Raw genomic sequence first — 15,938 nt, 5'->3', positions numbered from 1 at the left:
GTCCCAAATGATGTCGTATACAATGAGCGAGTATGGTTTTACGCTCCTGTTAGCTATGTGCCAGCAATATCAAAGGGTGACTCCAGAAATGGGCTTCACACATTGCATCCATGTGGGAAATCGAACCCGACCTTTGGCTTGATGAGCAAACGCTTTAACCACTGGATGGTGTCAAATCTGGAAATGCCGCTTGTCGTATGATATTAATTAATAATGATGCTTAATAAACTCGTTTATGGTCCAGCGCGCACCATGATTACTCCAGTCAATGGATCAGTGTGCACATGATTACTCCAGTCAATGAATCAGTGTGCACTCGATTTTTCATTCTCAGCTCCCTCGATGTATACAACCCAAGTTGCTGTCACAGTCACATTACCACCTCATTCTACCGGGTACAAGTGTTAGAGATAAAGAGATTTTTTGTGATAGTTATACGTACGCTCGTCTTACAAGTATATGTATATACCATGCAGAATTAGAGAATTCTGGGGAAGTATTGGTCTTGATTATCCGACGAAACCGATTCCATTGGGCGTAAAGGGCAAAATAATGGGTGGACGCTCGTGTGTGTAGCTGCTTGTACTATACAATTTCTTTCGTTTGAGGGACGAATTAGAACGAAATTATTTTCTCCTAACGTCGGAAAGCACAACAAAGGGAGGTAACCTGGTTTCGTAATGGGTATATAAGAAAAGGCGGGAAGTTGAAACTTCGTTCTCAGGTGCGGTGCAGTCGGGCTGGCTATATTAAACATGTTCGGTTATCTATGATGCCGATTGGAGTACACGTTCCTGATGCGGACGATGTTCACGATAATGTGAATACTTGTTGAAGAATAAACTGCGGTCAGTCAGTGCACCGTACAGTATCCCAATATGTGGTAGTTGTGTATTTTGTTGTGTTAAGGGGTAGAAGGAGGAGAACTCCCGGACTCATGCTGGTTTTGTAGGGTTAGCCCTCTGAATACCATGCCACCGACTGAGTTTAGCATGGATACTCCACTTAGACACAGTATACTGCCACCGTGTTGACCACTTCTTGTTTTATCCTCTAATATTTTACATCGTATGGTATGACGAACCATCGACCTTCCGCTCTGCGTGCAGATGGACAAGACTTGTGAAAAATGCGAATGACTATATTTTCGGGGAAATATCATTTCAGAAATATGGTATGATTTGAATTCAATTTGGAGACCACTGGGTAACATTGATACCTATGTGAAGGGGATATTTGCTGTTCTGCAAATATCAGGTATCAATTGGCATGACACAACGTGAATGCATTGAGCCACCGTCCATTCCCCAAATGCAACTGAAGAAGCAATTTAAATATTTCAGCCTGTGACGCAAACCACTGGGGTAAGAACTGTGCCAACAGATGCACGTGTGGCGTCAACTCCGTCAACTGCAACAGTGTTAATGGCACGTGCACGTGTGTGAATGGATGGAAAGGCGATAGATGTGGTACCGATGTTGATGAATGCACGGACAACGCCACCATATGCTCTGACACACCCAACTCTAACTGTAGCAACACCGTCGGCTCCTTCTCCTGCGAATGTTACAGCGGATACCTGGAAAACCCTAACTCTAAGATGTGTGATGGTAAGTACTAGTATGGTATGGCGTATGGTGACATTCCTTGCTTGTTTGAGTCAAGAAGTTTAAGATTTATTATTTTTGATTAAGCATTATCCTCACTATATGGAAGAGAATGTTCTGTTTCACACTAAGAACTCAACATGGGCACCTAGAGCAAAGTCTCGCTTTAAACACAATCTTTGCATTGATGACGTAAGAATACCACGCTAGTGAACAGCTACGTTTGTGTGACACAATTCACCTCAGTCGGTGTATTTATAGTTCCGTTAGGAAACATTTAGACAAATAGAGAGCGTAGACCCACATTTGTGTATTCATGTATTGATAATTTGGTATATGTCAGATCCACTATGTTGGGTATTCATGTAACAGTATGTACTAGACCCACCAGGTCTGGTATTGATGTGGCGGTATATGTCAGATCCATCAGGGTAGGTATTCATTTAACGGTATGTGCCAGAACACCACTGTATGCATTCATGTACATGTATATGCTGTATATTTCAGATGTCAATGAGTGTCTGGACGCGGATCTAAACACTTGTACGCAGAATTGCACCAACACTGAAGGAGACCATGTTTGCTCCTGTTTTGATGGCTACGAGGGTACTGGCAACAACTGCACGGGTGAGACATTAGTTAACACAAAACATGTGTCTTATAGGAATACACTGATGTGAATATAAAGAAAGGTTCTCTGATTTATCAACATATTACCACTATAAAGTACTTATAATTGCAACAGTGTTTGCAAACTCTTTTCAAACAAAATATCGGTCACGCCATATATATCAGCAAATATATCAGTGAAATCCTATCTCATTGCGACCTGCGTAATCAAAGAGTGTATTAAAACACTATTGTGATATGGATAAAGCTTTCATTGCAAACACTTTTTCAAGATTATGAATCCCTTGTCAGACATTAACGAATGTGAAGTGAACACCACCCTCTGCTCCGGCCTGGCCAACTCCAATTGCACCAACACAGGTGGGGCCTACAGGTGTGACTGTGTCTCGGGATACGCCAAGAACACCACCACCTGTGATGGTAAGTGTAGTCATCGCCGGCAAATGTAGCCTCTAGTCGTGAAACTGTAGCAAGTACCTTTTTATTGTGGCGATTGTAACATGAACTTATCTAAGTGTAACATTTACTAATGTACCTTCTCCCCCTGTAGCATCTATTAAACCCCCAGCTGCATTAGTATCCTAAATTTTTCAGCGAAGAAAACACAAGCTTTCGCTTTAACCCCACCTTATCCTAAGTAAAATTAATTGTATGAATCTATATTTTAATTGATATATGCATCTTGTCCATTAAGCATATTTGTATATAGGCCATGTGTATCATGGGCGATATGGACTCACATTGTATACTTTGTATGAATACTTTTATTGCTAAACCTGATTTTTACGTTTTCTTATTCATCTTTCTTCTCCTTCTCCTTCATTTTCTTCGTCTTCTTCTTTTTCATCTTCTCCTTTAATGTCATCATCCTATTATCACTATTATTCTCTACCACCACCTTCTTCGTAGTTTTCCTCAAATCTTTTTCTTTTTCTTTATGTTAATCACATCTTCTTCTTCATCTTTTCTTCTTCATCATCATTTTTTCTCCTTCCTATGTCTTGTTTATCTTCATCATCTTTTTCATCATCACCTTCTCCTTCATCTTCTTATTCATCATGTTCTCAGTTTCTCATATTCTTCTGCTTCATTTTTATACGTCTTCTCATTTTTTATACCCTTCTTCATCATCTTCTTCGTGTCTCCATATTCCTCTATTTCATCGTTTCCTTCTTTCTCTTTATTTTAAATTGTATCGTCTTCGTCGTCCTCTTCCTCCTCCTCCTCATCATCATCTATTCTTAATCTTTTTTTAATTTCTTTCATCATCGTCATCTCCTTCTTCATCACGTTCCATCTTCTTATTATGTTCTTCTCCTTTTTCATCTCCTCATTCATCTCATCTTCTTCTTCATTGACATCTTCGATATTTTTTTTACTTTCATATTATCTTCCTCATCTTCAATTTTGTTCATCTTGTTCATTCTTCTTCATCGTCATCTTCTCACTTCTCCTTTTCTATCTCATTATTCCTCAGCATTTTCATAGTCTTTTTTCACTTCGTGATTTTCTACGTCATATTGTTTTTCATCATTTTCTTTTTCCTCTTCATCATCTGCTTCTTATTTTCATCTTCTCTTGTGTATGTCTTCTTTGTCTTCTTCATCATCATCTTCTTGGTCTTCTCATTTTTCACTTCTTCTCCTCATTCTTATCTTCTTCATCATTATCTCCTCCTTTATATTTTGTTTTCAATATCTTCTCATTTTTCGCATCATCTTCGTGGTCATCAGCTTCTTCTTTTTCACCTTCTCATCTTCTTCTTCATCTTTTCATCTTCATGTTCATCCTCGTTTTCATTTTCATCTTCTTTTCTCCATCTCCTTTTCCTTTTCTATCGTCTTCATCACCTTCTCATACTTCTCTTTCGTCATCTTCTTCATCCTCATCTTCGTCTTCTTCTTCATCTTCTTCCCTCTTTTAACTTCCTGTAGCTCGTCTTGTCTTTTCTCCTTTCTATTGTTCTCCTTTCTCATTTCTTCATTTTCTTCTCGTTTCCACTTCTTCTTCACCTTCTCACCTTCTCATTTTCTTCATCATTTCTCATTTTTCATATTGTTCATCAACTTCGTCTCGTTATTCACCATTATGTCCTAATTTTGTCATTGATCATCATCAATTTATCATGTTTTTTTTTTTTACCTTCTCATTGTGTGCGTCATCTTCTTCGTGTCATTATTTTTCATATTCTTCTTCATCGTCTTCTTATCTTTTTTCATTATCTTCTTTTCTTCATCTTCATTTTCAAATTATTATTCGTTTTCTTCAGTATCGTCTTCTTCTTCATGTTCTCATTTTTTCATTTTCATCGTCTCCTTCATGTTCTTTGATTATCTTTTTCATCTTCCTTTCATCATGTTCTTCTGCATCATCTTCTGCTTTATCTTCTCTTTATTTTTCATCAACCTTTCTTTGACAAAGTCTTCTGCTTCATTTCCTCCTTCTCGTCTTCTTGTTCATCATCTTCTTCTTATCTTCATCTGGTGGCACGGGTTGCCCTGTCGTCTAAGGCGCCGTAATTCACTGTGCAATTCACTATGATTATGGGTTCGACCCCCGGTCTCACCGATTACGTTTCTAGGTTTGTCAGCACCATACCCGTACTCGTGGGTTTCACTGAAGTGGTAAACGTCTGAGACCTGCATCACTTCGGGATTTCCTCCCATATTAAGCTGACACGCCGTGATCTAACTGGAATGCTGTTAAGATCTTTTTTCATCATCTTCCACTTCTCATTTTATCATCTTCATCAATAAAATTATATTCTCTTCTTTATATAATGCGTTCTCCTTTACAATCTTCATCTTCTTCATCGTCGTCTTCTTTTATACCTTCTTAATCTTGATTTAACTGAAAACTAACTCCTTAAGTTGTAGTGTAGTTGTAACAAAACGTGTAACTGTTGTAAATGCAAATAAATCTATAACTGCATCTACTCCGAGCATAAAGTATCTCTTATTACAACCGTAGTATGTACCGATAAATGTAGCATATGTATAACTGTAATGTCAGCAATATTTATTGTATATACACATATTACTGCAACATCTAACAAAAAAACTGTTGCATGTACTTTTAAAAGCAATACATTTATCTGTCACTATAGCTGAAATATTGCCGATGTGACTCACGCAGTCTTCTTATGCAACAGAAGTATGTGCACCTAGAACTGAAGCATACCATTAACTCCGATCCGTGGTCCAGTGGTGGAGAGCCAGACCGGAGAGCGAAAAGTCGGGGATTTCAGTCACGGACGCGTCATACCAAAATACGTTAAAAGATGATAACACTCAAATATTGACTTCACAACCTTCCAAGTCATATATCAATACATGATTCTTACGCTAGATTGATAACAATAAGACCCACATGTTGTATAACTTCTCATTCAACGTCGTCATACTGTCTGCTTTCTTGTGTGACAGATATTGATGAGTGCCAGGACGCCAACCAATGTAGCGGGACACCAAACTCGACCTGTAGCAACTCCCCAGGCTCCTTTTCCTGCAACTGCGACAGCGGTTACGTCAAGAACGTCACCACCACCAAATGTGATGGTAAGTCAGATTTGCTTACCAGAACCACACTCCAAAACTCGCAACCCACTAAATATCCACGTGTATGCTCAGCTATCACTCAACTCATGTGATACTTCAAGATGTGCTTGTATGGGAGCACAGATGCACAGGACACTTTCTTCCGCCGCACATTTGCGCCAAGACAGACCTAATTTTGCGACGTGGTGCTTTCTTAGGATCGAACACATTTGGTGAGGGTGATCTGGCATCTCGGCCGTCATGGTTACGTTAAGCTATTGTTTTCATGAACAAGAGCGAGTAAGTTGGGTTAAGTGCCCTCCTTGAAAAATATTTCCGTTGTATCACGGTGTTTTCCACTTTGGTGATACCCACTGGCACGGGTATGATGCTGACTATTTTATGAAGGAGGACATAAAATTCAAACCAACAGTGTATTCAAGCACATATAGAGCACGGCGAACAGCGAACTACACAGCGAACTGCGCTGCCTTAGATGAAAGGGCCAGCCGCTACCGTTGCCATTAGAGTAGTCCGTGTTGACGAATTTTTAATTCCATGGTCCTGTGGCAGTGTGTCTTTTGTTATTTGTGACCTCATAGGTGCTGGGATACAACTGTGCTGTGACATCATAAAGACATTGGACGTCAATTTACTTCGGAGAAAATCACTATGTGTGCGGATTGTAAAACATATCATTTTTTTCTCTCGGTGGTTCTTAATGCAATGAAGAGATTTTTTCAAAACCTTTTATCATGCATGGCTACTTTCAATTCATCAGACATTATGTGTAAACCTGCAATTATTACATAAACACCTATAAGTCGGAAAATGACTCCAAACGTTTGATGCAATGTAATTCTGTAATAAATATGAATTGAAGGAAACAGAAGATCAATACAGAATATCCCCTGATGACATAGCTGGGGGAATATGTTGATATTGGTGTGGAAACCAAGCTCAAGTACATCAAGCCAGTTTTGAAGATCATCACAGCTCTGTCAAGTAAACAACTTTGTAAAAAGCATCATGTTTATAGTTTACGGAACATATACTATACGTTTTATCTGTAAATTGTACATTATATTTTAATCACTTGTCAGACGTGAACGAGTGCACCGCAAACATGACCATCTGCTCCGGACTGGCTGACTCCAACTGCAACAACACAGACGGAAGCTACAGATGTGATTGTGACTCAGGCTTCCTTAAGAACACCACATCCAATCTCTGTGATGGTAAGTGAACTCATCGCCTAAAACTATAGCATTGAAGGTTACAGCTACTCTTACAACCATAGCTTCTACATTTTTAAAATTTAGCATTTCTTCTTTTAATTGTATCAACCATTACTATTACTGAAGTAACCTTTATTGTACAACCATGGTGTTGTCCAAATGTGACGTATGAATCCAACCCTTACGATAAATACAATAATGTTTCCCATGCATGGTTACAATACAATATAAAACTCAAATATTGACTTCACAACTTTCCAAGTCATGTATCAAGTCATGATTCTTACACTCGATTGATAACATTGAGCCCCACATGCTGTTTAACTTCTCATTCAACGTCGTCATACTGTCTGCTTTCTTGTGGGACAGATATTGATGAGTGCCAGGACACCAACCAATGTAGCGGGACACCAAACTCAACCTGTAACAACTCCCCAGGCTCCTTCTCCTGCAACTGCGACAGCGGCTACGTCAAGAACGTCACAACTAACAAATGTGATGGTAAGTCAGATTTGCTTACCAGAAACAAACTCCAAAACTCGAAACCAACTAAATATCCACGTGTATGCTCAGCTATCACTCAACTCATGTGATACTTCAAGATGTGCTTGTATGGGAGCAGAGATGCACAGGACACTTTCTTCCGCCGCACATTTGCGCCAAGACAGACCTAATTTTGCAACGTGGTGCTTTCTTAGGATCGAACACATTTGGTGAGGGTGATCTGTCATCTCAGCCGTCATGGTTACGTTAAGCTATTGTTTTCATGAACAAGAGTGAGTAAGTTGGGTTAAGTGCCCCCCTTGAAAAATATTTCCGTTATATCAAGGTGTTTTCCACTTTGATGGTACCCACTGGCTGACAATTTAATGAAGGAGGACCTGAAATTCAAACCAACAGTGTATTCAAGCACATATAGAGCACGGCGAACAGCGAACTACACAGCGAACTGCGCTGCCTTAGATGAAAGGGCCAGCCGCTACCGTTGCCATTAGAGTAGTCCGTGTTGACGAATTTTTAATTCCATGGTCCCGTGGCAGTGTGTCTTTTGTTATATGTGACCTTATAGGTGCTGGGATACAATTGTGCTGTGACATCATAAAGACATTGGACGTCAATTTACTTCGGAGAAAATCACTATGTGTGCGGATTGTAAAACACATCATTTTTTTCTCTCGGTAGTTCTTAATGCAATGAAGAGATTATTTCAAAACCTTTTATCATGCATGGCTACTTTCAATTCATCAGACATTATGTGTAAACCTGCAATTATTACATAAACACCTATAAGTCGGAAAATGACTCCAAACGTTTGATGCAATGTAATTCTGTAATAAATATGAATTGAAGGAAACAGAAGATCAATACAGAATATCCCCTGATGACATAGCTGGGGGAATATGTTGATATTGGTGTGGAAACCAAGCTCAAGTACATCAAGCCAGTTTTGAAGATCATCACAGCTCTGTCAAGTAAACAACTTTGTAAAAAGCATCATGTTTATAGTTTACGGAACATATACTATACGTTTTATCTGTAAATTGTACATTATATTTTAATCACTTGTCAGACGTGAACGAGTGCACCGCAAACATGACCATCTGCTCCGGACTGGCTGACTCCAACTGCAACAACACAGACGGAAGCTACAGATGTGATTGTGACTCAGGCTTCCTTAAGAACACCACATCCAATCTCTGTGATGGTAAGTGAACTCATCGCCTAAAACTATAGCATTGAAGGTTACAGCTACTCTTACAACCATAGCTTCTACATTTTTAAAATTTAGCATTTCTTCTTTTAATTGTATCAACCATTACTATTACTGAAGTAACCTTTATTGTACAACCATGGTGTTGTCCAAATGTGACGTATGAATCCAACCCTTACGATAAATACAATAATGTTTCCCATGCATGGTTACAATACAATATAAAACTCAAATATTGACTTCACAACTTTCCAAGTCATGTATCAAGTCATGATTCTTACACTCGATTGATAACATTGAGCCCCACATGCTGTTTAACTTCTCATTCAACGTCGTCATACTGTCTGCTTTCTTGTGGGACAGATATTGATGAGTGCCAGGACACCAACCAATGTAGCGGGACACCAAACTCAACCTGTAGCAACTCCCCAGGCTCCTTTTCCTGCAACTGCGACAGCGGCTACGTCAAGAACGTCACCACCACCAAATGTGATGGTAAGTCAGTTTTACTTACCAGAACCACACTCCAAAACTCGCAACCCACTAAATATCCACGTGTATGCCCAGCTATCACCCAACTTATGTAATACTTCAAGATGTGCTTGTATGGGAGCAGAGATGCACAGGTGACTTTTATCCGCCGCACATTTGCCCCAAGACAGACCTAATTTTGCAACGTGGTGCTTTCTTATGATCGAACACATTTGGTGAAGCTAATCTGGCATCCCAGCCGTCATGGTTACATTAAGCTATTGTTTCCATGAACAAGTGCCCCCCTTGAAAAATATTTCCGTTATATCACGGTGTTTTCAACTTTGATGGTTCCAACTGGCACGGGTATGATGCTGACAATTTAATGAAAGAGGACCTGAAATAGAAACCATCAGTGTATTCAAGCACATAAAGATCACGGCGAATAGCGAACTACACAGCGAACTGCGCTGCCTTAGATGAAAGGGCCAGCCGTTATCGTTGCCATTAGACTAGTCCGTGTTGACGTATTTTCAATTCTATGGCCCCGTGGCAATGTGTTATATGTTTTCTTATATGTGACCCACCCGGAGATAACGGACCTTATGGTGGTGGGATAAAATTGTGCTGTGACATCATAAAGACGTTTGACATCAACTTACTTCAGAGAAAATCGCCATGTGTGCGGACTGTACAAACATATCATATTTTTCTCTCGTTAGTTCGTAATGTAATGAAGACATAATTTCAAAACCTTTAATCATACATGTCTACTTTCCATTCATCAGAATCTAAACCTGCAATTGTTACATAAACAGTTATAAGTCGGAAAGTGAGTCCAAACGTTTGATGCAATGTATTTCTGTAAGACATATGAATTGAAACTTGTGAATTGTATTTTTGTCTTCCGAAGATACTGAAGTTTTGAGATGTAATATAAAGTCAAAATGTGATCTCACAATTGATCACATATATAGATTGTCCCACCAATCACTGTCCTGAAACGGAGTTTTTTCTGATTGACGTGATACCTTTGATACCGATATTTCAATTCCCAGACATAAATGAGTGTGATGGCAGTCACGGGTGTGAGGCTTCTTGTGTCAACACAGGCGGCTCCTTCAAGTGTGAGTGCCCAACAGGGCAAACTGTCAACCAGGATGGAAAGACGTGTGACGGTAACATATCCTCCTCTTTCATATCACCGCTGTTAGTACAAAAACATACACATGTTAAAATGATGTGTCAAACTTTTTAGCTAGATAATTACTGAATATACTAGTGTTTAGTGTAACTGGAGTAGACGAGTAGACGAGTAAACACAGATTATCAGCGTTGAAACAAGTGGCTTATTTCACTCAAATGATTTGATCATCACTGATGTCATTATACAACACTTGGGTACTGATCATGCAAACTGTTCATCGTGTACATACATCCTTCGTAATTAGGTTGAGAAATGATCATCCACTCTTCGTTGTTCTTGCTGATTCATGTAGATGACACGAATTGTGTCTTCCTTTTCAGATGTTGAAATATTCGCTGCTAGTATCCGCCTTGATAAGCAAGTGAACGAAAGCGTCTTCGCAACAAACACCTCGATGGTATATACCAAACTACTCAAAGACATAGAGATAGCGGTAAGATAACGTGAAGACTCGGTTGGACGTGTCTTGTTCCATGACGGCTCTTAATCTTGCAAAGGCCGCTGCATTGTTTTACTTGATAGTCATTGAGTTTTGACACGCCCAAGAAACGCAATTCCGTTGCCTGAGATGATTAGGACACATGTGTCCTCCCTCTTCGTACTTTGTACCCGACAAGACACCAGTATACAGCTGTAACCGGTTTACTCCGCTTTGAACATTACCCGTAGGGCAGGACATGCTCACCCTTTTCGCGAACACCTGGTGTCATCACTGATTTTCATTTGTCTATTCATAAAACTTTCACAGCTATTTTGCCCTTACGCCAAATGGAATCTCGATTGGATATTTTCTTGCTTTGAAGATTCATGTTATACATACTTATATCAAGGCGTGTCGACTTGATATGGGCGGAAATCCCAAAGTGATCCAAGTCTTAGTAATTTACCACTTTCGTTAAAGCTACGAGCATGGGTATGGTACTGACAGAGCATGAACCCTAATCAGAGTGAATCAGTGATTCGAACCCACGATCATTGGACGCCAGCACATTTCAAGGTGTACAATACCCTGCCTATGTAAGCATCAGCATTCCCTTTAAATACTGTATGTTTGAAAAGTTTGTCTTTACAATACATTAACTATTCACAATGTTATCTTATATTCATGTCAACGTTTCGTTCTTTTTGTTCCAGCTGATTATATACTTCAAGAGCGAACTGGGTGATGCCTTTGTCACGCTTGTTGTCATCCGAATCAGGTGAGTAGTTCCACCTTGGATTAAGCGTGCATTTCAGCTGTTACTGAAGACCTCGTATAAGCACAGAGAGTGAGTGAGTGAGTTGAATTTAACGACCCTTTGAAATGTATTTCAGTTATATCCCGACGTATCGGTTTGATATGGGAGGAAAATGATATTGATTCCGGACGTTGACCTCTTTGATGAAACCTGCGACCACAGTATAGTGCTGACAAACCTACAAACATGATCAGGACGAACCGGGCTTCGAACCCATGACCATGAAAGGACGCAACTCTTCGTAGCGAAGTGCAAGCCACATCGACCCAGTATTTGCACAGATAATGACTGAACCCAATACAGTCTAGCATGTCAATGTCAAAGCATTTCAAATAACTATCAACGAATTTTCATCAATATGACGTTTGTGCTGTGTGTGCTTCAGACCGGGTAGTGTCGTCGCTGACTACACAACTGAAATTAACAAGAAGGGATCCACTGACGCTGACGCAGAGTTCGCAAAAGCCACGACCAAGCTGGTAGATACTAGCTTACCTATCGATGGAGTAAATGCATCAGTTCTGGCCCAGACGGTCGATGGTGCTAATGGTGAGTGAGGCTTGACATGTTCTGTTTGTTATTTGTTGTTTGACGCCGCACCCAGAAATAGTCAGGCTACACCGCTACTTGTCCATAACATCATCTGTTCTTAAGTATTATCCAGCCCGAGTGATTTCAAACCTTTAAACAATAGGTTTCAGGTAGACGGGAAGACCCCTATATGCGATACTTGATACGTGAAATAGTAGCATATGCAGAGCTAATACAAAATACATAGAATATTGCTGTGGTGATTACTGTAGAGTAGTCAGTCTCCTGTGCTATATTGTCACGTGTACCCCGTGACTGATGTTCTCAGCAGTCTCCTGTGCTATATTGTCACGTGTACCCCGTGACTGATGTTCTCAGCAGCTTCATGTGCTACATTGTCACTTGTACCCCGTGACTGATGTTCTCAGCAGTCTCCTGTGCTATATTGTCACGTGTACCCCGTGATTGATGTTCTCAGCAGTCTCCTCTGCTATATTGTCACGCGTACCCCATGTCTGATGTTCTCATAGTCTCCTGTGCTATATTGTCACGTGTACCCCGTGACTGATGTTCTCAGCAGTCTCCTGTGCTATATTGTCACGTGTACCCCGTGACTGATGTTCTCAGCAGTTTCCTGTGCTAAATTGTCACTTGTTCCCCGTAACTGATGTTCTCAGCAGTCTCATGTGCTACATTGTCCCGCGTACCCAGTGACTGATGTTCTCAGCAGTCTCCTGTGCTAAATTGTCACGTGTACCCCATGTCTGATGTTCTCAGCAGTCTCCTGTGCTATATTGTCACGCGTACCCCGTGACTGATGTTCTCAGCAGTCTCCTGTGCTATATTGTCACGTGTACCCCATGACTGATGTTCTCAGCAGTCTCCTGTGCTAAATTGTCACGTGTACCCCATGTCTGATGTTCTCAGCAGTCTCCTGTGCTATATTGTCACGCGTACCCTGTGACTGATGTTCTCAGCAGTCTCCTGTGTTATATTGTCACGTGTACCCCTTGACTGGTGTTCTCAGCAGTCTCATGTGCTAGTGTCACATGTACCCCGTGACAGATGTTCTCAGCAGTCTCCTGTGCTATATTGTCATGTGTACCCCGTGACTGGTGTTCTCAGCAGTCTCCTGTGCTAAATTGTCACGTGTACCCCGTGACCGATGTTCTCAGCAGTCTCCTGTGTTATATTGTCACGTGTACCCCGTGATTGATGTTCTCAGCAGTCTCATGTGCTATATTGTCACGTGTATCCCGTGTCTGATGTTCTCAGCAGTCTCATGTACCATAGTGTCACTTGACATGCCTGGTGTTCCCAATAGTCTGTTGTGCTTTGTTTTAGTGACGACAGATGTGTGTGACACATACAGGACCAACTGTGAGAGTAACCAAGTCTGCGTCAAGGAGAAAGATAGACCAGTCTGCAAGTAAGAGATCCATTTTCTCAAATTGCGTCAAATGATAAAAGATTTTTCCAAAGTAGTTGTTTCTGTCAAACATACATTTTCTTTGGGTAAATTACCATGAGTTAAAATCAAATGTAGCATTTTTTTCTTCAGCTAATCAATCTGTGTTGCCTTTCAGGCTCGTTCCAGAAGAAAGTGAGTACATTGTAATGCGACTCCACATTAAGATCTTCTTTGTCCTAAAACAGAACTTTATAGAGCTACTGGAAATCACCTTTCCAATAAATATTTTTAATTATGTAATGGTTTTGCAAATTACAGATGCTGTTATATAATGATATAGAATTAATTACAGATGATGCCATAAAGCTATATATAATTCATTACCCATCAGAGATGAAATTATATAGCAATATAGAATTAATTTCAATCACAGATGATGTTATATAACCATATAGAACAAATTCCTCATCGAACACAGATGAAATTATTTAGCGATTTAGAATCAATCCCAGATGGTGCTGTAGAATCAACCATAAATTAGCCATGTTACACAACTATATAGAATTCGCCTCCTCAAATTGCAGAATATGGTTAATGACACAAAGTGTCAACAGACTATACTGCAGTGGACATCAGCCGAATACATTGTTTATATGATCGGCGTTGTTTCAATTTATGCTCAAAGCCTTCCTACTTAACCCAATCAAACATGTTCGTGTTCAGGCGACTATCGACTTATTATCGGACTCTCCGTGGGTATCCCTATCTTCATCATCATTCTGGCGTCCATCATCGCTATCATCTTTATGAGGATCAGAAACCAGAAGAAGAGTCTTGAGAGGTCGTCTGAGGAACGGTGAGTGGGACCAGTGGGCGTTCTGGTGGATGTAGTGAATAGTAGAAGCCAGCATTCCCAGTGGCACTGTCTGCCTCATTCGGCAGTGAACAGAGAAGCTAGTCAGACAGTTTTATAAGTATAAGCTGGGTAGTCAATCACAGTCTGGCAACTGCACATTGTTAGAATCCCCAGCCACGAAGTGGCGCGAGGTATATACGAACGGAGTTTGTCCATCCGCCCATCCGTCCGTCCGCTTTTCAAAATGGTCAAATTTTCTGACTGATGTTACTGGCCATGATCTGAAATGATTTCGATAATTGGTGTGGTAAATTCATTTTTTATACAGTTATGGCCTTGATCCGCGGTGTTCATCTTAGTGTATAGTGAAACTACTGACGTTGATAGAATGAACAGTCATTTGTATCCTTATCTAAGAGATATTTGACTGAGTTCGAAACTTGTCCAGTCAATTTTTTTTTTAAAAGGCCTTCGACCCTTGACCCATGTTAGTTTACTTGAGTTATAGTGTGTGCAATGGGAACAAGTTTTCACTGAAACCGATAAAGTTAGCTTATCCAAGAAATACTTATCAAGACTGAGTTATTTTGTCAAGAGAAGGGAACATTGAATCATTTTTTCTGATGATATACAGTGTTCCAAGCGCCAATTTTTCAGGCTTTATTGGACTATTTTTTATAGTTTATATATTCACTTCTATATGAACAAAGTTCTAATGTGCCCAATGGCGGGGGATAGTGATAACGCTGTTTTCTTGTTACATTCAGAAGGGTTATATCCCATTAGTTAGACGTCCCATTAGTTAGACGTCCCAATTGTTAGACATTTCTCGGCGTGGAAGTAAGCAGTTGATATTAGATGGATATATTTACAACAGAAACCGCGAGACGCAAACCTGCACACATTGGAGATGTGTCGTCAAGACGTGCAATGAGAAATGTACGACTGTCGGTGATAAATAAACTGTAACAGTTATTAAATGTAGAGTGTACATTACCAAAAACTGTCACAAAGTGTTGTTACAAACTGTATAAAATGTATCAAATGTAACGTGTCATTAAATGTTAAGTATAATATTAAAGTATCTATTTAAAGCTACTTTGCTTTGTTTGTCAGATCTTATCTGGACTATTCCATTTTAAAGTCTGAGGTAACAAGCATGAGGATTAGTGTGCACTCAACCGTTTAAAGTGTTGTTATAAGCTGTCTAACTATTGGGACGTCTCACTAATGGGAGGACACCTTGAGAAGTTACACCGGATCCAGCTGTTGTATAAGTGGGGTAGTGAAATAGACCATTTGGACCTAGTTGTACATATGGGGCAGTGAAATGAAAACCTAGAGAGAAATTGTATACGTAGTTTTGTTGAATGAAAAGCTAGCCTAGAGGCTGTACACGTATTACAGAGCTTGATTTGATATAAGACTCAAGATAAGACTTGTCTGACGCAAGTTGTAGAAGTGAGTGGTGGTTATTAGCGATAGATTTCACTAACTACAAT

General features: G+C 40.0%; 2 protein-coding genes across 2 annotated transcripts in view; both read left to right on the top strand.

The window, feature by feature from the left end:
• The window catches only part of LOC139464105 (fibrillin-1-like), a 32,220-nt gene extending 21,378 nt beyond the window's left edge, over positions 1-10,842 (top strand). Inside the window, exons 23-32 of the mRNA XM_071245648.1 lie at positions 1,344-1,610; positions 2,115-2,234; positions 2,529-2,657; positions 5,663-5,794; positions 6,877-7,011; positions 7,381-7,512; positions 8,582-8,716; positions 9,086-9,217; positions 10,252-10,371; positions 10,721-10,842. Coding sequence (XP_071101749.1) covers positions 1,344-1,610; positions 2,115-2,234; positions 2,529-2,657; positions 5,663-5,794; positions 6,877-7,011; positions 7,381-7,512; positions 8,582-8,716; positions 9,086-9,217; positions 10,252-10,371; positions 10,721-10,842 — 1,424 coding nt within the window. The remainder of the gene's footprint in view (positions 1-1,343; positions 1,611-2,114; positions 2,235-2,528; positions 2,658-5,662; positions 5,795-6,876; positions 7,012-7,380; positions 7,513-8,581; positions 8,717-9,085; positions 9,218-10,251; positions 10,372-10,720) is intronic.
• Positions 1-15,938, top strand: part of LOC139464173 (uncharacterized) — a 229,545-nt gene that overhangs the window by 207,319 nt on the left and 6,288 nt on the right. The window contains exons 40-44 of the mRNA XM_071245699.1: positions 11,535-11,599; positions 12,024-12,187; positions 13,514-13,598; positions 13,756-13,772; positions 14,304-14,436. Of these exons, the coding sequence (XP_071101800.1) occupies positions 11,535-11,599; positions 12,024-12,187; positions 13,514-13,598; positions 13,756-13,772; positions 14,304-14,436 (464 nt within the window). The remainder of the gene's footprint in view (positions 1-11,534; positions 11,600-12,023; positions 12,188-13,513; positions 13,599-13,755; positions 13,773-14,303; positions 14,437-15,938) is intronic.

This window comes from Haliotis cracherodii, unplaced genomic scaffold (genome assembly GCF_022045235.1).
Source record: "Haliotis cracherodii isolate W230 unplaced genomic scaffold, xgHalCrac1.p SCAF_16, whole genome shotgun sequence".
In the NCBI taxonomy this organism is placed as follows: Eukaryota; Metazoa; Mollusca; class Gastropoda; order Lepetellida; family Haliotidae; genus Haliotis; species Haliotis cracherodii.
Note: the sequence above shows the minus strand (reverse complement) of the source record. Positions and strands in the feature narration are given on the sequence as shown.